At 35.8% G+C, this 21,766-nt stretch overlaps 1 protein-coding gene and 1 long non-coding RNA gene across 25 annotated transcripts in view; one reads left to right on the top strand and one right to left on the bottom strand.

Annotated features, from left to right (window-relative positions):
• LOC139983324 (uncharacterized) overlaps nucleotides 1-21,766 on the bottom strand; it is a 160,919-nt gene that overhangs the window by 65,847 nt on the left and 73,306 nt on the right. For 22 of the 24 annotated variants that reach the window (XR_011798607.1, XM_071996793.1, XM_071996801.1 and 19 more), the window contains 4 exons: nucleotides 5,424-5,455; nucleotides 3,997-4,071; nucleotides 2,669-2,901; nucleotides 243-462 (listed from right to left, as the gene is read on the bottom strand). Coding sequence is in view for 23 of the 24 variants with exons in the window: in XM_071996793.1 (XP_071852894.1) it covers nucleotides 243-462; nucleotides 2,669-2,901; nucleotides 3,997-4,071; nucleotides 5,424-5,455 (560 nt within the window). In the remaining variant the exon portion in view is untranslated. The remainder of the gene's footprint in view (nucleotides 1-242; nucleotides 463-2,668; nucleotides 2,902-3,996; nucleotides 4,072-5,423; nucleotides 5,456-21,766) is intronic. The other 2 variants (XM_071996798.1, XM_071996811.1) reach the window with 2 other exon arrangements.
• LOC139983363 (uncharacterized) lies at nucleotides 18,519-21,633 on the top strand. Its single transcript, XR_011798631.1, has 3 exons — nucleotides 18,519-19,239; nucleotides 19,771-19,833; nucleotides 20,399-21,633. It is a non-coding gene; the product is annotated as an uncharacterized lncRNA (long non-coding RNA).

The raw sequence follows: 21,766 nt of genomic DNA, 5'->3' as shown, positions 1-21,766 counted from the left end.
CATGTACTTTCCCAACTGGATCAACAGATATTCCAACTATGATCACTAACACATCTTCACATACCTAACACCTCTTCAACGTGTCATCTTCTAAGTTATAAATGAATGATGGAAATGAACGGAAAAATATGTTCATTAATCTAACAGTATACCATAATTATGTTATCCAACTAACCCATTATATGAAAATGATGGAAATCAATTATCTGACCATGTCATGCTGTCAGTTAACTGTAACTCACCAGGAGATTGATTGTCTTCTTGACTGATCAACTCTTTAATTCTCGCAATTAATTCCTGCATCTTCTTTTCCATGTCCTCCCCTGTCAGGTTCATGTACAAGTGGCGAGCAAATCTAAGTTGTAATGCAGATTCACCACCATCTTTGTTCTGGTATGGACGTTGTACACTTTCAATGTGAACAGCAATAATTTCCTTCTCTCTATGTTCTGCAAGCATAACCTACAAAAAAAGGATAACAAACCAGAAAGCAATTTTTGTAAAACTTTAATGCCATTTGATTTTTAATTCTGCAACAATAAACTTTTCCAAAATGAGTAGTTGTCAATACTAGCAAACACTGGAGAAAACCAGTGATGACCCTCCAGTGGTTGTCATATATTATTATTTATTATTTATTATTATACAAAATTTCTATAGCGCCTTATCCAATCAGAAATTGCTCTAAGGCGCTTTAAAGTCAGGCGCGTAGCCAGGAATTTGCCAAGGGAGGGGCGAAACTGTAGATTCAGCATTGCAAACTATCTAAGCGTAGCGCCACCATCGGTTGGCGTGAAGCGTACAAGGAAATTTTGGCTAAAAATGCCTCCCAGATCGCTGGAAATGGCACTTCCCAGGCCTTGTTAGTTGCATCTTAGCATTTTCTCTTTTGAAAATACTAGCGATATCATAAAAGCATTACAAAAATATTTAAAAAATATGCTCAAGGGGGGGGCGGCTGCCCCCTTTGCCCCCCCCCCCCCCTTGGCTACGCGCCTGTTTACAGTAAAATACAAACAATATTATAAGGAATACAACCTTGAGTATTCAATTAAAGGGATATCCAAATGGCCAAAAATATCACACTTATCTTAGAGAAAACTATTTCCTACCATTAGTTGACAACCGCAGCTCAATATATTGTCGCCAAGTCAAATTATGGTTAGTTGATTGAAAGTAATCTACTTTGAAAAACTTCACTATTTGTTACTACACAAAGTGAACCACAGCAGGAGTCTGTGATGTCATCAGGGCACATGTTGTTCACAAGCTTCATATGATCATATTTTTTTCAAGTTATCCTTGAGATGTGAAACATTTGGAATGTTTCCACACTTTGATTAGCTGCCAATGTTTCAGTTAGAATTCATCAAAATGCAACTTTTGTTGAAGAACGATTTTCTGGGAGATACAGGATGTAGATACTTTATATGGTTGAATCCGGCAAATTCAGTTTATAGTTGCAACAGAAATGCCAATTCCAATTAGCATTCCAACCCAGGTCATTTCTATGGTCAATTTAATCAAAAAAATTTCCAGCAAATAGAAAGTTTGCAGTTCATAACAGCAACAATATGCCTTGCATGTATAACCTTGCCAAAGTAGAATTCATTAGATAGAGAGCTCTTGAGATTTTCACATATTGTCATCTCGTGAACTAAGACTGACCTTCAACCCCACCAAAAACAAGAGGAATCTTGTACTCATTAAGAAGCCACTTGGCAAATATCAACTTTCCATTTCTTTAGATATCTAGATTTCAATCTTTGTGGAGCTCAAATGCAAGGATTTTTCATTGCAAAGAGAAAACCACATCAAGGTAACAAATGATTATATAGAAAGCTGATTTTATCTTGAAATCCCTTCACTGCAACTTCCTGGCTTGTATTGAATGAAACTGGTACCTGATCCATGGTTACATGGTATGCAAGGTACTGTGGCTTCTGACTGGGGCCCCAGCAAAGAATTGGCTATATAGGGATTGCTACGAACTGATTGTTGGATATCAAGTTTGGTACATATCTGAGTTTATAACCCAGGGGTCACTGGTTTGATCCCGTTCTAGCCATAAATTATTTGCTCTTTTCCATCTTAAAAGGTTAGAAAAATAAATAACTGAATGCTGTGACACCAGAGAAAGTAATATCATAATAGTCATGTTATTTTCAAGGAAGATAACTAAGCCATCATGGCACTTTGATCGGCCTTTAACTCATATGAACAGCTATGCAAACATTTCCGTTGTTATTTCAAATCATGTAATTAAAAGATCATTCAAGGGAAGGGAAGTTTTTTAATGGTGGCATCTACATCATCTGAAGTAAAGACGGGTCTGAAATTTACTTTCAAACATGGAAGCAGCTGCCTCTTCAAACAACTGTATGTAGAGTTAGAAGAAAACAATGGAGATGATTTTTGTGGCATTGTGCAATACTTAAATTTCATATTACTGTGTATCTGTCAATAGAATTTCCATTAATTTCCCTTTTCAACAAATGAAATTGCAATTCAATTCATCCCAAACTTGTGAAATTAGTTTCACTCAATGTTAACTATGCAGCAAACTAAAATCTAATTTTAGCACAGTACTAACCTACAAATGAACCGCCCACCTTAGTCACTACTACAAGAAGTAAATCAATTTAGAAATATCAAAATCACTCAATACCTCTTTTTCACATTCGTTAGAATCGATGTAATCTTGGCTAATCATGCAAACAACCACTTTAGCTTCAGCTAAGGCACGAACAATTTGTCTATCAATATTTTGTCCTCCCTTAATTCCAGTGGTACACATCCAGCATGTTTTAGGCCCTAGAACCTCCTCAAAAGTCGCTACAAAGTTCTCAACTTTAGTCAGATCCTTATAACTAAAGCTGATGAATACTGGTTTTGTAACATCTGTAGGCAAATGAAGAAAAATGGATATCATCTATAAGCTCCATGTGAAAAGTACTTGTTGCAGCTCCATTTCTCTAACATCGTTATATACGCCTCATTTGCAAAGCGCTTAGTACGTTTTGCCCGTGTCAACCAAAAAGTATTACAAATTTGATTCAAAATTAGATGAAAGAACAGTCTACAAAAACTAGAACAGAAATACTTATTTATTCATTAAAACACTTTGTATAAAATCATAAATAACATGATCTCAAGAGTTTCAATTTCATAATCACTACAATTCACTATGATTCATTCAGTCAATGAGGATTCACAATATGGATTTAATTTCATCTAAGGTATATTCAAGTAACCATATTGGTTTTTATGAAACCCAAAATAAGACTTCACCTGTAATCAGTAATAAGTCAATAGGTGTGCATATTTGACCATAGCAGTTAAAAAAAATGAATCCACAAGGCTCATCCTATGCTACGATATGATCTCAGATTCCCTGCTACCTCCCTTAATGATATTTCAAATTTTTCCTTGTCATTTCATCATTTGATTTAAGACATTTTATAATCTCAGATGCCGGGCTACCTATAGGGCATAGTAATATTGCCAATTTTCTATATCTTTTTCCAGTGGAGAAATTACAATCAGTACTCGTTTTCGATGGTTCTCATCCTTCCGGAGTAGGGGAAGCTTTAGGGGGTACCCCCACAGAAAGACTGAAAAAATTAAAAAATATCAAATTTTCTTTTTATTACTTGAAAATATTTTACTATCCCTTATTTTTTATTCCTACAAGTATCAAATTGAATTCCTTGTCATTGATAATTAATTTACCTATAATTTATTTTTTTATTGAAGAAATGAAATATAGGAAAGATCAAGACACTTTGCCATTCCTTGACAGTAGCTGTCGCATTTCATCATTTGATTTAAGACATTAATTAATCTCAGATGCCCTGCTATACTAATAGGGCATTAGCGCCATTGGTTTGCAAAAGCAATCGAGCTAAATGTGTGAAATGCAAAATATACTATGAATACCAAATTTTGTGATCAATTCGCTTAGTAATATTGCTAATTTTCCAGTGGAGAACTTACCATCAGTACTCGTTTTCGATGGTTCTCCTCCTCCCAGAGAAGGGGAAGGTTTAAGTGGCGAGGGAACTTGTGCTTCTTGAAGAAATGAAATATGGGAAAGATCAAGACACTTTGTCATTCCTTGACAGCAGCTGTTGCATTTCATCATTTCATTTAATACATTTATTGATCTCAGATGCCCTGCTATACTAATAGGGCATTAGCACCATTGGTTTGCAAAAGCAATTGAGCTAAATGTGTGAAATGCAAAATATACTATGAATACCAAATTGTGCATATATTGACCATAGAATCCACAGAGCTCATCTCATGATACGATATGAAGTGCCGGCATTTTGTTGATTTATTGAGTTTGTGCATGTCCTCATTTGCATTACACAAACATTTAAAGCTACACACACATCTAACATCGTTATATGTACGCCTCATTTTGCAAAGCGCTTAGTACGTTTTGCCCGTGTCAACCAAAAAGTATTACAAATTTGATTCAAAATTAGATGAAAGAACAGTCTACAAAAACTAGAACAGAAATACTTATTTATTCATTAAAACACTTTGTATAAAATCATAAATAACATGATCTCAAGAGTTTCAATTTCATAATCACTACAATTCACTATGATTCATTCAGTCAATGAGGATTCACAATATGGATTTAATTTCATCTAAGGTATATTCAAGTAACCATATTGGTTTTTATGAAACCCAAAATAAGACTTCACCTGTAATCAGTAATAAGTCAATAGGTGTGCATATTTGACCATAGCAGTTAAAAAAAATGAATCCACAAGGCTCATCCTATGCTACGATATGATCTCAGATTCCCTGCTACCTCCCTTAATAATATTTCAAATTTTTCCTTGTCATTTCATCATTTGATTTAAGACATTTTATAATCTCAGATGCCGGGCTACCTATAGGGCATAGTAATATTGCCAATTTTCTATATCTCTTTCCAGTGGAGAAATTACAATCAGTACTCGTTTTCGATGGTTCTCCTCCTTCCGGAGTAGGGGAAGCTTTAGGGGGTACCCCCACAGAAAGACTGAAAAAATTAAAAAATATCAAATTTTCTTTTTATTACTTGAAAATATTTTACTATCCCTTATTTTTTATTCCTACAAGTATCAAATTGAATTCCTTGTCATTGATAATTAATTTACCTATAATTTATTTTTTTATTGAAGAAATGAAATATAGGAAAGATCAAGACACTTTGTCATTCCTTGACAGTAGCTGTCGCATTTCATCATTTGATTTAAGACATTAATTAATCTCAGATGCCCTGCTATACTAATAGGGCATTAGCGCCATTGGTTTGCAAAAGCAATCGAGCTAAATGTGTGAAATGCAAAATATACTATGAATACCAAATTTTGTAATCAATTCGCTTAGTAATATTGCTAATTTTCCAGTGGAGAACTTACCATCAGTACTCGTTTTCGATGGTTCTCCTCCTCCCAGAGAAGGGGAAGGTTTAAGTGGCGAGGGAACTTGTGCTTCTTGAAGAAATGAAATATGGGAAAGATCAAGACACTTTGTCATTCCTTGACAGCAGCTGTTGCATTTCATCATTTGATTTAAGACATTTATTGATCTCAGATACCCTGCTATACTAATAGTGCATTAATAGCACCATTGGTTTGCAAAAGCAATCGAGCTAAATGTGTGAAATGCAAAATATACTATGAATACCAAATTGTGCATATATTGACCATAGAATCCACAGAGCTCATCTCATGATACGATATGAAGTGCCAGCATTTTGTTGATTTATTGAGTGTGTGCATGTCCTCATTTGCATTACACAAACATTTAAAGCTACACACACATCAGTATATGCATTGGCTTGATCATCTATCAAGACTCAGATGCCCTGCTACCTTCCTTAATTAATAATATTTCTAATTTTTCCTTGTCATTTCATTACTTTATTTTAAGACATTTTATAATCTCAGATGCCCTGTTACATATTCAACATTAGTACAATTGGTTTGCAAAAGCAATTGAGTTGAATGTATGAAATCCAACATAAACTGTGGAGACTAAATTTTGTGATCCGTTTAAGTTTAAGTAAACAAGCAATTTTCAAAACATCACAGTTCTCTAATTGAATAAGCTGGATGCACATTTTCAGTTTTAGATTCATTGCAGCTTTACTTCTATCAAGTTTACAAGAAGTTCAGGTATTGACATCTATTGACCTCAAAAAATAGTCTTTGATCTTTACCAAGAACAAACACATGAAACCTTACTAAAGGGCACCCATCTACTTAGTCTATTAGTGATTCATCAATATCAGCTAGAACGATTGAAGAAACTTGTTTATTGTTTTCAGTTTTTAATCCTTGGGACCTCAAGTGACCATTAACCCCCAACCACAACTGCTCGAAGTAAAGTAGCCTACTCATTAAAGCAGCATTTTGCGTTGGGTCGCTTTTTTCCACTTTTTTAACATGTGCATCGATTTTTTTACATGTATCAATCATAAAACAGCAACTCCCTGGTACAACTGCCTTATAGACTGTACACAAATCAAGCGTGGTGTTATATTACGTATCTGTCAATGACGTTCGTAGTGTTTAAATATTCATATTATGGGCGAGGTTTATTGGGTTCCCAACGGAAAATATCTTGGAGAACAACAAAGTTGAAAGTTGCAAATATTTCGACTTTTATGCCACCATTTGAAGTAAAATATAAATAGATTAGCTAGTTATGTATGTCGTTATGGCAAAGTGGAATCAGTGAGGTTGAGAAAAATCATAGAAAAGGACGCAAAATGCTGCTTTAAGGCGCCTGCACCTACTACCCAAGTATGACATGTTAACCAATGCTACAGATGTTCAGTAAGGTTGTTTACAAGGTCTTGTTCATGACCTCTGACCTATAGCTAGGTCAATAACAAAATCTAGCAACTTACCACTTAAGTGTAATCTACATAACAAATTTAAAGTTCATGCACCATACACTTGGTGAGTGAGTCCCTGTTTACGAGACGGGTATTCTTACAAACAAGCTCTATTGGCAGAATTGAACCCCAATAAGTGATGACCACTGACAGCCTAAATCGTATTGAAGTCCCAGCTTCACATTTCCTTGTTCTATTGTGCACTGTTAAAATAAACACGGTTAAAATGAAACATTACTGTATCACTTACCCTGAGGTTGTTTGAATGCTTTCTGAATGTCCTCCTGTATTCCACATTGCTTCAATTCGTGCAAGGCATTAAGAAGCTGTGAGATGTCAGTTTCTTTTATAATACCTCTATCGACAAGTTTGTGGACAAAATCCAGTCCATCACCTTGAAATGCCGGCAGAATATTAAAGTAAGTTGCAAGTTTTCTGATAACAAGCTTGGTCAGTCGATCAGATGCATACACTTTAAAAAGCCCAAATCCTGAAGGAAAGCAACAAGCACAAAAACAGTTAGTACTGATTATTCATAGTTATATTTTCATCATATTCCACTCAGTACACCAGCAGCTACAAGTAAGTTGTAATAGTTGTCTGCAATTCATTACAAAGCTTCGACAGTGATTGAAAACAAATTGAAACCAGAAAGCAAATTGGCTTTGTTATTCCTTGTCATACAATTTGCTCAAAATTCCACACAACTATATATCTCACAAGATGAATAGAGCAAGTGAGTTAAATGTGTCCAAGAATTAAGTAAGAACCAACAATTATTTCCAGCTCATATTTGCATCACTCACTTGTGGGCATCAAACAATTAATTGACTGGTAGAATTTACTAATTTGAGGAAGAAAAACAGCTCTGCCTGCAGCCATTCCTTTAATTATTGTTATTAATGAATGAGAGATACATGACATTCTTTATACACTCTGAAATATTTTCACAACTTGCTGCAAAAGCCAAAATCATCTAGTATACATTACAAAGAATAAGGCCAATTTTGAGACCATTAAAGATAACCTGTTGACCCCTTGGGAAAATGTTAGGCCATTTCAGACAACCAGTTAACCTCTTGAATTAACACTTTTAATCAGGGCCACTTGAATGTGTTTAAAGCACCCAACACAAGAGTATCACCTATTGGAAGCAGATTTCATTTCCTGGATGAATATATATGTATAGTTGAAGATCAATTGAGATCTATGTTATATTGACCAAACTATGTCCACAAAGAAAAGTATAGCATCGGGGGGAGGGAGGGGGAACTGATAGATTAATTGCAGTTTTGATGTTACCATGCTAACAAAGATAACAAACTTTAATATATGTTGACATCATGTGATCTTTGACCTCTACCAGTTTCAGTAGGGTTCCTGCACTCACAAAAATGGATCTACATTCTAAGTATGAATTTCAACAAAGATGTAATTTGTGACTTATTGTGTTTACGTTTGCAGACATTGTCTATGTTTAATGCGAATGATATTTGCTACGTACCAAGTATGACCTTTCAACAAAGATGTACTTTTTGCATTATCATGTTTACAAAGTTTTCAGACTTTGACTAAGATGACCTCAAATAACATATATGACTTTCACAGAAACAAATAGAGTTGTTGAACTCAATAAGATGGATCCACATACCAAGTATGAAGTAAATCCATCATAAAGTTTATGAGTTACCGTGTTTACAAGCAGGTGTCACATACCGATACACACCAGCCATCACCATCGCAAATATTCTTTTAACCTCGGGCAAGGAATGAAAAAGGGTGTCTACTTGTAATAGTGAAGCACCTATAGTAGATGTAATTTTGATTTATAACACCTCTCGCAACAATGGGTGTTGTCAAATTCTATTCTGCCATTTTCTGTAAATTACACAATGCCGGTCGTGTCCTGCAACAATGGCTCAAACCTGGATGTATTTTAAAGTTGCCGGTGGGATTACACCAGGGATCATTTGACCAGCAAGATATACTGTAAAAGGACCAAAAGATAAGAGGAACCAGGAAGTCAGTTGACTTTGTGATTCATTGGCAAACAATTTGCTAAACATTCCACATGACTATCTGTCAAATAAAGAGCAAGTGACTTAAATTTGTCCTAGAATTAAAGGAGAACCAGAAAAGATCAGAGGTTTCCAGCTACTGATTGTAGCAATCCATAGTAGACATGAACCCAATATATTCACTGGTTTGGACTTTCAAGTGTAGAATTTTTATTCCAAAATATTTCAATATCAAGAATGAACAGTCTCCCTTTGTGAAGTATAGACACATAGGTGTATGAGCAAATGGACATTTCCTTTCACCAAATTTCAGCTAGCAAATCAGCTTTGCCACCAACCATCCTTAATAATTTGTAATTAATGAATGAGAGTTACTTGATACTACTTATAAATTATGAAATTCATTAACAATCTCCTGCCAATGCCAAAGTCATCTAGTATGAATTTTAGATCATATATGGCCAATTTTGAGACTGGTTGATCTCTTGAAGTAAAGGGTGAAAAAATAGCCAATTTAGTGTTTAAATCACCTAACACAAGAGTATCAACTGTTTGAAGGTGGTTTTTATGTCATGGATGACGGTATGTCGTGTGGAAGACCTATGGTAGAGAACCCCTTCACTAAACTGTACTGATATTGATAAAACTATGTTCACCAAAAGAAAATTACAGAATTGGAGAACTCACAGATAACTATTTGACTAACGTGGAGCAAGTGAGTTAAGTGTACAAGAATTAAGTGAGAAACAGAATTGATCAGGTTTCTTGCTCTTTATTGTAGCAATCCCTTGTGGGCATCAATCAATTAATTCACTTGCAAGGATTTTACAGTATAGCATTTTTATTCCAAAATGATTCAATATCCAGAAAGGAGTCTTCCAATATGTATAAATAGACACATAGATGTATGGGCAAATTATGGTCATTTTCTTTTACCAATCTTGTGCTAGCAAATCAGCTCTGTACCCCGTCTATCCCTTTAATGATTGCATTAGTGTATGAGAATTACATGACAAAATACACTGTGAAATATTCTCACAACCTACTGCTAAAGTCATCTAGATTAAATCACAGAGAATATGGCTTTTTTGAGACTATGTGGGACAACCTGTTGACCCCTGGAAGCCAAAGGGTGAAAAAAATGGGCAACTTGAGTGCTTAAATCAAACAGACTGAACGGAAAATGTTAATCTATGTTCACCAAAAGAACATTATGGAATCGGAGATCTCACAGATTAATTGTAGTTTTATTTTGGAGTATCATATTCACAAGTTTTTCAGACTTTAACATACCTTGACCTCATGCCACTTTTCACCTAGACCAATCTCAATAGGGTCCTTGTACTCACCAAGCTGAATCTACATACTAAGGACAAAGTTCAAGAAAGATGTACTTCTACAGTTATCATGTTTAGAAGGTTTTCAGACTCTATACTTAACTGTTGACCACAAGTGTCAAATACACACACATGCCATCTCCATCACATTCCTTTCACCTCCGGCAAAGAATCAAAAAGCAGCATGCGTAAATGTGACGAAGAATATAATTTCAAGGACTCCTAACACCTGAGTACCGGACCCTAAATTACCATTTTCAAATGCACAAATAGCGTGCGAGGTGATTACCTAATACAGGGCCACACTGCCTATCAGAGTTCTAGAGACTGTTTACTGCCAACTTGTGCTGCAAGATTGTAAACCCTGAGTTACACATCATGAATTGGAGACAGGATGTTTCGTTTAAGTTTCACATTATTGCTCTGGACATAATTATTCATGAAAGAGGGTGTTTCCATGGGACAGCTGGAGAATGGATTCAATCTGTTCTGTATGGCTCCAATACAAAAAGCAGAAAGCCAGTTCCCTAAGTGATGCTTTGTAACAAACAAACACTTTGTATTCGAACATTAATTAGTAACACTATTACCGACTTCAAGTGATCAGCAAGGTTCTTGCAATAATGTGGACCCACCACAGTCAAGTAAATTCATTCAAGCTTCTTTTACTGACTAATGTGGAGCCCCATGCAAATTATGAAGTTCATCAAGATTCACTTCTGGAATTTTGCATTTTCAATGTTTTCATACTTTGCCTTGGGCTGACCTCGCATGACCTTTGAAATCCATTAAAATAAGGTTAGAGTATTGACTGTTAATCTGAAATGACCTTGAATTCCATCCAGTTTCCAGAAGGCTTTTGTACACAAATCAGCCTTAACAAAGATGCACTTTGTTTTAACTTATACCTGTAGTTTTTACAGGGTATTCGGACTTTGACCACTGTTGACATCAAATGACCATGTAGTTAATAAGATGAATTCACAAACCAAGTGAGAAGTTCATCTACAATGAATTATTTGAGTTACAGTGTTTAGAAGCAAGCATCACATACCAGAGAATAATTTGGTATTCAATTGTGGTGAAGCAGTTGTGGAGGCTCTCCATGTGGTCCATTATAAATTATATACTATTGTTTCTGTGTACAAATATTGTTGTTAGCATTGGAATGAAAACGATTTACAAGACAATTATGCAAGTAATTTACTAATTCACATTCATACCATATGGATTAACGTCCCTTCCAGCCATGTCACGTTCTGCCAAAAGAAAAAAAATAATTACATCATGTACACATTATCAAGATATATATTGCCAGTTCGTTACATTGTACAAAGTATCGGATTAAAAAAGTTTGCAACCAGTCACAACAGACTACATATCCCAATAAGAATGTTAAAATTGGTTGACAAGTTGAAACTACTGCACAACCCTGTAAGAGAAAGCAAATATTCCACTTTTAAAGTTGGTAGATCTAATTCTGGCTTACTGTACATCAATGTAATCGCAAGAAATATCGTCATGTCAAATGAGTTAAAACCTACCTACAACAGATCATTATAATTAATCCGCAGAGCGAGATTAACTTCTTGCACATGTCTTAAATAGTTTTATTTATTCAGAGTACAATTATATGGAATGACACACTGATTACCACATACGACGACCATATTTTACTTAGTGACAATAAAGGTACATGAAAATGTGCCGTTGATGTAATTACATGAACATACAATAATACAAAACAAACATGATCAGGTAGTAAAATTGCATCACTAATGACAAAAATCCAAAACCAATTGTCATAGTGGTTGACCTTGCTATATTTTATTCCATTTGCCTACAAGATTTTTGAAGTGTTGGCCATTACTATCTTCAAGTGATCAGTAATGCTCTTGCGCTAATACATTCATTTGACTTCCACCAGAATCAATCGGGTTCTTGAACACAACCAAAGGTAACTTAGGTTACCAGGATTTTAAATTTTGTGCCCGCGGGACGCAATGTCTTAAAAATATTTGTATCTGCTCAGAAAAACTTGCGTCTCCACAGTCCTCAATGCAAACATGCACTTAAATATAGCTCTACGGGACTGCGCCATACTTACTGTAGTTATAATGAACCCTGACAAAACATTGGCTTGTGCGCAATGGAAGACTATAGTGATATTTCTTTAATGTGCACGAAAAAAATCATATGATGAAGCTGTAACCTAATTCGTAAAATAACGTCCTCATGTTTTCTACTGGCAACTGTTAAAGTACGTCGCCCCACCGGAATCCTCGCTGCCGGTATTTTACTGTTAAATTAAAACTTTAGTTTACAGTATAGCTTAGACCAGGTCTAGACTGCCACTGTGTCAGTGCCGTGGTTTTCTCTTTTAATATATAACTGTTTGACAAATGTCGGGGGTACCCGTGACATAGACTAAGTTAGTGTAGTGAGGTGAAGTTTTGAATATTCAGAGCTTGGTACTACTTCTATATCCTCAAGGGGGTATCACTATTGACCAATTGCTGGACACCCTCTTCACCCTACATAAATAGTATCGTACTACAGTTAATGTAGTAACGGCATGGTATACATGTACATTACTCCGTCAGTTTGTAGGTAGTGATGCGAACTGTATTACTCCGCTGATTGGAAGGCACGCTAGCGTGGTGCATCCCAGCCATTCCGAGTGTGGGTTTCCAAATAAACGAACAAAGTAAAGTGAAAGTATCGTAACAGAAGTCAAAGAGAAGGTTTTGCGTTTCGATATCAAATAAGATTTGTAAGATAAGATGTTTGGTTCTGTGTACTCCAACATTCAATGCTAGGCTGATGTCATCCGTTACTCTGGATCCGATACTTAAATGATCGTGTTGGGTTGAAGCTGTTTTTCCTCCCTTATTAAATAAAAGAAGACGTTAACGTTAACATCAGATTGTCGCCTTTATTGTTGTCACCGATCTTTACCGACGGGCTTACCCAGTACCTCCCTCTCCCGTTTGGCCGCGTCCCAACATTAGTAAGGGAATGATGAGTTGGTACGTATTTCAAACTTGGAGCCACTACTTTTCTCTCTATGGCATAAGTTACTTAACTTATCAGCATTATTTCTGGTAAAGGCTTACATATGGGTATTCCGTGTCAAATCACGGATGACTGTTGCTGCACCCTCTCCAAAAATTATATGACATTGAAATCTGCACGATAATATAGTGGAAATGGCTGGGCTACTATCATGTTTGGTGGAGATCCATTTGGATAAGGACAATGAGTGCCAGAAGACAATGTTTACACATAACACTAAATACACACTGTACATGTACACACAGTACATGTATGTATGTATGTACTGTACATGTATGTACTGTTTGATATTCATTTTATAGTAAAGTCTTTTAATTAAATGAATTAAACCAGAAACAGACAGGTACATTGCAAATAGTTTTTGTTTATATGAAATTAAAAACTGCACAGTATTAAATTGAAGGTCCTTGAAATACAATACCCAGGATCAAAACATTGTTTTTGTAAAAATCGCAAATTTTGTGGATTTTTTATTTCAAAATTAAGCAAAACACCCCCCTGAATTTTTTTGTACAAACAGGGTGGTACTATATCTCTCCCAGAAAAAAAATATATCAGATTTTTTCAACATGACGCGTTTAGAGTTATTGGCTGTCAAAGACGACTTCTTTTGTACATCGGAGCAACTTAACAACTTCAAAAATTAATATTACAGCTCTACATTTAACACAGCGTATGCGCTGGAATGAAACAACGCAGAAGCCAGTGTACATACTTCATCGATTTTAGCAGATGTAAAAGGTTTTATAGGTTTTTGCTTGGATAAATCCATACCACAAATGAAAACATTTGTCAAATTTCAGTTTGCTAGAAAACAACCCGTCAAAATTCAGTCCACACGGCACTGAGTGATGTTAGACAACTATCACTGAATTTGTAACGAAGTTAGCTTCATATCCAGCTCTACTTTCAATACGTTTCCACGGTTCGTAGGGATACTCGTAAGCACTACGTAGCAGCCGATGTTCAAACACCTGGTTCGTTTTCAATTGCACGTTTAAACGATGGTGTGTGCTGGGGATGTGGCGGGGGATCTCAGACAAGTGATGTGCTTAGCATACTACATCACACTCCTTATGAAAACTTGAGAATGCGATTCAAAGAGTGGGGTGTGGTTACTATAGCGAATTCATGTGCTTAGCCTAATCATAGTAACATTGCACTGCATATTCCTTAGCATCCCATGAGAGGTGAAGTCAAAGTATAGTGATTGGAACACCCCCCCCCCCAACACCCACAGGAGGTATCCGCTTGTAGCATAACTTGCATAGGGATGGATAAGTATGTGCAACTGCATATCTGAAACAACTCTCTTGCAAGAGACTGCATTTAACGGTACAGAGGAGCAGAATAGCATGTTTGTCTTTAAGGAGCTGTAAATATTAGTAGTCTTATGGACATGTGGTATGAGGTACAAGATCTGACACCTTTGACAAACAAAGAATCAAATAGAAAACCAATTGTAAAGGAATTTCTCTTTTATTGGAGGAAAATGTCATTTACCTGAAAGACTGATTGCCTTAAAATAAATGTACAAAGAAACATTAAAAGAGTTACTTCTGTCATAAATTAGAGAAAAGGTAAACAATACTTAGTAGTTTGTACTAAGCTGTTCATCTAATATATGAACACACTATACTTTTTGATAGTTGCTCATTAGGAATCCTCAATTTTAAATTTATATGAAACACATAAACATACATGTTACCATTAGAGGTTTGCTGTATTTGCCACAAAAATGCTAGATATTAAAGACTGTTCACCTTTGGTCAAAATTCTTAAACTGTTTGTATAACAACCTTCGAGGGAATTTTCCTCACTGGGACATTCAGTCACCTTTTGTGTTCCTCAAAATGTCTGAGAACCATTTGGAGAGTAAAGACCTCAAGGAAAGTACTTTTTGAAAACTTCTAGCAATTATAGCGTGCTATAATTTGGGGCCTATACTGACTACCTTAAAAATCATTCGAAACACTTCAAAGCAACACGAAAGATTCAGTGTAAAGACACTTTTCCATAAATGTAAGTTAAAAGGTGAAATGAAAGAATTGGATGACTATGTCTTCCATGAACTGTTTGGTATGGCCAAAGCAAAGGCTATATGTTTCATGCTCAATGAACAAACACTCATGAAAAAATAATTGTTTGGTAGGTTAATGTGAGTGAGATTGACAAAACTGACTTTAGCATTGTACTTCTGTTCTTAGCAAGCACATTCATTAAGATGTTTATGAGGTGTCAGCAAATATGTAACGAGAAAATTCAGGGTGAAGTAACAGTGTAACAACCTGTGCGATAGCCAAACTTTCACAATTTCTCGACTTGCATTTCTTCAAGGACCAGCAAATTGATCTGACTTGGAAAAAATTGTATGTGAACTAACACATTACTTTACACTCTTGACTGGAAATGACTTAATTAGTAGTCTGTTGAAACAAGCTTTAATTAAAATATTTATTATACCTTGTTGAACATATGCCATATTACTGTATAGGGTTACCCAATCTTAGTTTTGCAAATTAGTATTAGGACACATCCCCTCATTAATATACATAATCAATATACCAAATATTATCATTTACCTGTCATCAGCCAACAACTGCAATGTCTCAATGCAGTTACACCAATTGCTGGCACTAACTATATTTTTGAAGCATTAACTTTGAAATTGTGGCCTCATTAGTATTCATGATGAGTACCAACACAATAGGGTTATTTACTCCCTATAACATGTACATATTATCACCAAACAACATCACATCAAGATCCAGTACAATGGTACTTGTCATTATTTGAAATTTGTCATGTTTGACCCTGTGACCAAGTAGCAAGAACAACAGGTCACTTATACCCATTAGATTGTGTCTACATAGAGAATTATCGAAGGTAGGTGTCACATATGCATAAACACAAACATCAACCTGGGCCTTATTGAATGCTTAGGTTCGTGTACTTTCTGCAAGGAACAAAAGATGCACAATTGACTTTCCAGTCCACCGCAACATTATTTCAACCTGGACCTACAAAAACAACCACATGCAATTGCATCAATATTTGCCACATGATGTAAGACAATGAAGATAATATGGTTGGGTTTTTATTTTACACTTTGCATATGTGTTGAAACTGTGAATATTGTAAAAACAAACACATTAAGGAAGCAACTTGAAGTAATTGCAGGCTACAATTTTCTCGAATATTGATGCATGTACTATATCCCAAGTGCCCACATAGGAGAATCCAACCCGCAGATGCAGAAAGAGCCCTGAAAATGAAAGAAAGCAAAAATAAATGTTAACAGAACGATGGATAATAGGAGACAATATATAAAGTCACATGACGAATGACTTCACATTGCTTTTAAATGCAACAGGCAGAGACTACTTGCAACAAGCCCATATTACATAACATTGTAGTGGAACTTGTAAATGCATTTTCTCTCTGAAAATGACAGAGACATACAGCAGTACAGGGTGAAGAACTTCGAAACAAAGTGAAACAGGCACATGCACAACCAAAAAATAAATAAATAACAGCAATATGAATTCACACACAAAAGAATACCACCAAAATGCGTTGCGAACACTGTAGGAAAATTCAGTGCAGACTTATCCTTTGCCTTATCCTTTGGACAAAGTAGAGAACCAATGTTCACTTGTCACTGACTTGACCAACCTGCAATGTAGCCTACAGTGACTTTATCCAGAATTAGCAGGTGAGCCTATGTATCTAGGTAAACCTGATAAAATCACACAAGGGTAAAACTACTTAGTACTAACCAGAGCCGACCAAGGCAGTACCTTTTTTAATATAAGCTTATTTAATTTTCAAGTACTATCATATGTACTGGGCATGAAGGTATTGTCAGTGCTGACAACCACCAGTGGCAGAAGTCAGTAGTACACTAATAATACCAGCATAGGTCTAGTATTGTGTAGTTTTACTGTAGGGTCCTACTGCTCAGTCACTACAGTACTAGCACTACCCTACTTTGAACAGCTCAAGTCCTCCAAAATTCAAGGAAACGACATTGTATTCGTAAACAATGTCTAACATCATAATTCATAAACACACGGTTCCGTAATATTAATACACTGCACTGTAGAATACTTAAAACTGTAAACCTAGGCTACACGCTATGGTAATGTGCATACACATGTACATTTGCAGTTAACCACGATAGGATACGTTGATGCCGGTGATCAAGAGCAACCTTACAAAAGTCACTTTAATTCAACCCAGAATGCTGGAACAACTCCGAATTTAGCCCCAAATCATTGTTTCATTTGTTTTATACCATCGACCGGACGATGGAGGTAGTATCTCCTTGAAAACGTTAAATGTGCGATTCGAAAGGTAAAAGGTTTTTACTCACGTTTCGTTTTTATTTTTCAAGCCGAGGCAAAGAAATTTCCGAAATTCATCCACATCGTGAGTCCGACATAGTCGCAAACAGATATTTAAGGAATATTCAACTTCTTTTCTTCAAAGTTTTGCTTCAAGCAATTCGATTGCTGCTTTATGAATATGTATTAAAACGGATTTTTAGACGATATCTAAGCTGCAGTGTACTAAAATATAGTGAGCTAATATAGTGGGCTAAGCTCCCACAATGCATTTCACCGGTTTTGCGAAGTGTTTAATGATTGCGAAATAACGGTCAAAAGTCGCAGTCTGATTTCTGACTGGTGTTCCAATCATACAATAAATTTGGGAATTTTTCAAATAATTGCGAGCTACAACATGCTCCAAAATCTGGTGATTTAATATGGAATGACCATGTATTACCTGTCCAACATTTGTTTAAAAAAAAGTAATTAGGCCTAGACCTACAGTAACATGTTAAACATATTCCGAAACTAGGCCAAGCAAGATCTTGTTCTTTTGCCTAAGTCTCCATTACTGCCATAGAATAATGAGTAGTAAGCTAGGCCTAACTTCGAACGGTGTTTTCATTACCTTGCTAGGCTTGCGTAGGCGTAATTTTACAGATGGCTACAGTGTAGGGTATAGTAAAGGATAGGGCTATTCCTATGCGAATGCTTATCGGGGTATGTCTATAGGCCTACAGTCTACCATGCGTGTATCGTAAAATGACTCGAATCAAGCGATGCACGCTTCCAGCGACAGGTTTATAATCCCGTGACAGTTGGACATTAAATAATTTAATAGCTTACCAAGGACGTGCCAGCCTGATTTTAAATCCAGACAAACAGAAACACACGTGGAACTGAAACTTACGTCCAAATCAGTTCATATACGTAGTGTTATAAGCACATGAACAGGTTACTTCCTCATATAGACCGTGGGTCGAAGTCCAAAATCGTTTAAGTTCGTTGCAACAGAGAGAGGACTACCAACAAATGCCATTATAATTATGAAAATAATATGAAATCACCATTATCGATTGTTCCTAGTTGTCTAACGTGCACATTTTTGCAGTTTTTATTAATAACCGTTACCATTCTAATCAAATTTGAGAGAGTTTATAAGGCGAAAATACAGCTTATGATGTCACGAGTAACCAATCACAATCGCGTCTACAGGCTTGCGCAATACTTTTCAACACCTGGCAACATTTGAACATGGCGTCAACTAGTGATAAGGCGGACCTGCAGAACGAAAATGAAATTAGAATGCATTATCCATGTTTCAAAGACAGCCTCAGGGAAAGTGACTGCATTAACCAATATCTCCAAAGCTAAAGTAATCAGATGTGCTAAGGAATGGAGGGTTGAGGTGGAGAATTAAGGGATTTTGCCAATACTATTTCTTTCTGAAAATGCAGACCTCAACTTGACGTTGGACTCAACAAGGTGCCGGTATCATCGGCAATGTTATATGAAGTTTACCGACGTATCCAAAATCTCCAGGACTATATCTAAACTTACACAATCAGTTGGTGAGTTGTATTAAAGTATTCTTGAAATATTACTTTGAAAATGAATGAAATATTCGACTGGAAACTGCGTCATTCGAGTTCGTACCGTTACAGTAACCACAGTCGTTCTCAACTAGCCTAGGCCTACGCTGTAAAAAATGTTCACAGCTCTAGCTAATTTCTAACGTTGACTAAACTGTTATTCAAAGTCCAGGCTATGCTGAAACAAAAAGGTTGGCTGGGTGTACGTTCTGTGTACAATTTGTCACAGGAACAAAGTGGGTTGCTGGTGCTGGTAAAACTTTGCAATGAATTCAAAGTTTTTTCCCCTTGGTATGGTCTTTGAAATATGCTGTATTTCTTGTTGAAGATGCCTTGTTTATATATATATTTTGAACTAATACAAGTTTAACCAACTGAACAGTTACAACCCTATTCTTGGATACAGGCCTTGAAGTAATCGTAATCACAAAGTAAATATATTATCGTCATCCTAGGCTTAATACAACAAAACTGTTGTAAAAATCTCTTTCTTTATTTTCTGTCTTGCAGAGGATTTACCAGCTCAAACTGATACTGCAGATTTTGGAGACTTCTCACACAATGATCAATCAGGTAAGATTTCCATCTGTTGCCTCAAATAAAGTGCAATTATGTACGTGTTGGAAGATAGGCCTATATGGAAACTTATGATACTGTAATGATGCAAAACGTTGCTCTTTTAACATACATAACTGCTTGTAGTCCCTTTCTATGTGTGAACATATCTTTGACAAAAACGACACATGGTTCGGTAAGTAAAACAGACATGCATACCGTCTTGCTACTTAAATGTATTTCAATGTAAATTCAGGTACATGTTCTGTTTAAACGTAAATAAGGGAGGGGAAGAGGGGAGGAAATAATTTGAATTGTAAAGTAAAAAATTAATATAGAATAATCATTTTGCAAAACTCATGGTATGCAGCATAAGTTAGCATATTTTATTTCAGCTTTATCAGACACTGTTTTAATTAATGTGGAAATTTATTGTAATGTTGCATATCTCTTTTTAAACTATCTATCAGCTATGCAACATTGAAGTAATTGAAAGCAACATAATTACATGAGGTGAAGTAAAGTAGCCCATTAGTGTATCACAAATACATATTAAATAAATCTTCATCTGCTCTGTCAACAGAATCAATGAATCAAGGACCTGCCCCAAAGCTGCTGCGATCCATCCACACACTACACAGTGGCCACATTCTGCCTCCAGTAGTCATATTATTCAAGACCTTCAAATTTGCAATTCTGCATGAGAGACGACATGATGGAAAGTTGCCATGTCTAAATTCCTGCAAATTTTCATGAATATTTACAATGTACTTCATAGGTCCTGTTCTATGAAAATGTATACATACTGTAGCTACTAGATATATATAGTAAATGTTTTCAATTGTTACTTCAGTTTAACAATATTGGTAAAAAGAAATTTATGCACTGGTGATTGTGTGTGCCTGTGATGTCTTGGATTGTACACATAATATTTTAGTACAGTATATTTTAGTATTTAAGTACATTTTCAAACTTGCATGTAGGCACACCTATTAAATCTCTTTCGGTCAAAAGTGTTGTTAGCTTTGAAAATCTTGTTTTCCAAGGAATCTCCAACTCAGTTGACTCTCTGAATGATTATATAAAAATAATTATCATTGTACCACATAATGTACTCACTCAGTGCATGTTGCATGTCTTTTTGAAAAAGTGTAACAATTACTAGAATACTGTCACTGTTCATATATGCCGTTGACCAAATATGCTAAATGCTTGTTTTTAGTTACACTTCTCCATTCATAAGGTATTGGCTCTTATAAAGTAACTGTAAAAAGAAAAGAAAATATTATAAAAAAGATCTTTTGCGATAATAATATAATTCAGAACTGAAACTAACACACCTTTCTCGCCTTCTTTTCTTAACACTTTATGGTTTACATTGGAGCCTCACTCCCATATGCTTTCCTCATTTATAAACTAGATTTACACATATCCCCTCCTTACACCACCTCACCCTTCCCCACACATTCCCAAACCCTTAACTTTGCCTCAATATTTTCAATTCAAGATGGGCTTCAATCTCTGAAATTTTGGAGAGGGGTAGGATTTTAAGCACCATTTAATATATCCATGTCCAGCTACCAAACATAGGTATGGGAATTGCAGTGCATAGGTTTGGGCTGGGGAGAATGATGTTTGGCACATGATCAGAAGTTATGACAGATTTTCCATGTTATTACAAAGAAAAGCATCGCGAAGTAATTTTAATTATAATTTTTCGCATAGCAGTATGCAATGCTCTGATATACTGAAATGGACAGCGCCCTCTATCCTGTTTTTAGTGCTTTATGACCTTTCAGTAGACCCCCCCCCCCCCCACACTTAACAAATTATCATTCCACATATGTTCAAAATAGGCGGCGGAACCTCAACATGAAGGTAGATTCTCCTTCTGATCAATTTTACGGTATTTATGGCCTATTCTATTTTGTGCAGGATATGTATGGGGGAA

Source organism: Apostichopus japonicus, chromosome 16, assembly GCF_037975245.1.
Source record: "Apostichopus japonicus isolate 1M-3 chromosome 16, ASM3797524v1, whole genome shotgun sequence".
Taxonomy (NCBI): Eukaryota; Metazoa; Echinodermata; class Holothuroidea; order Aspidochirotida; family Stichopodidae; genus Apostichopus; species Apostichopus japonicus.
The sequence above is the reverse complement of the archived record's forward strand: the minus strand, read 5'-3'. Positions and strand labels throughout refer to the sequence as shown.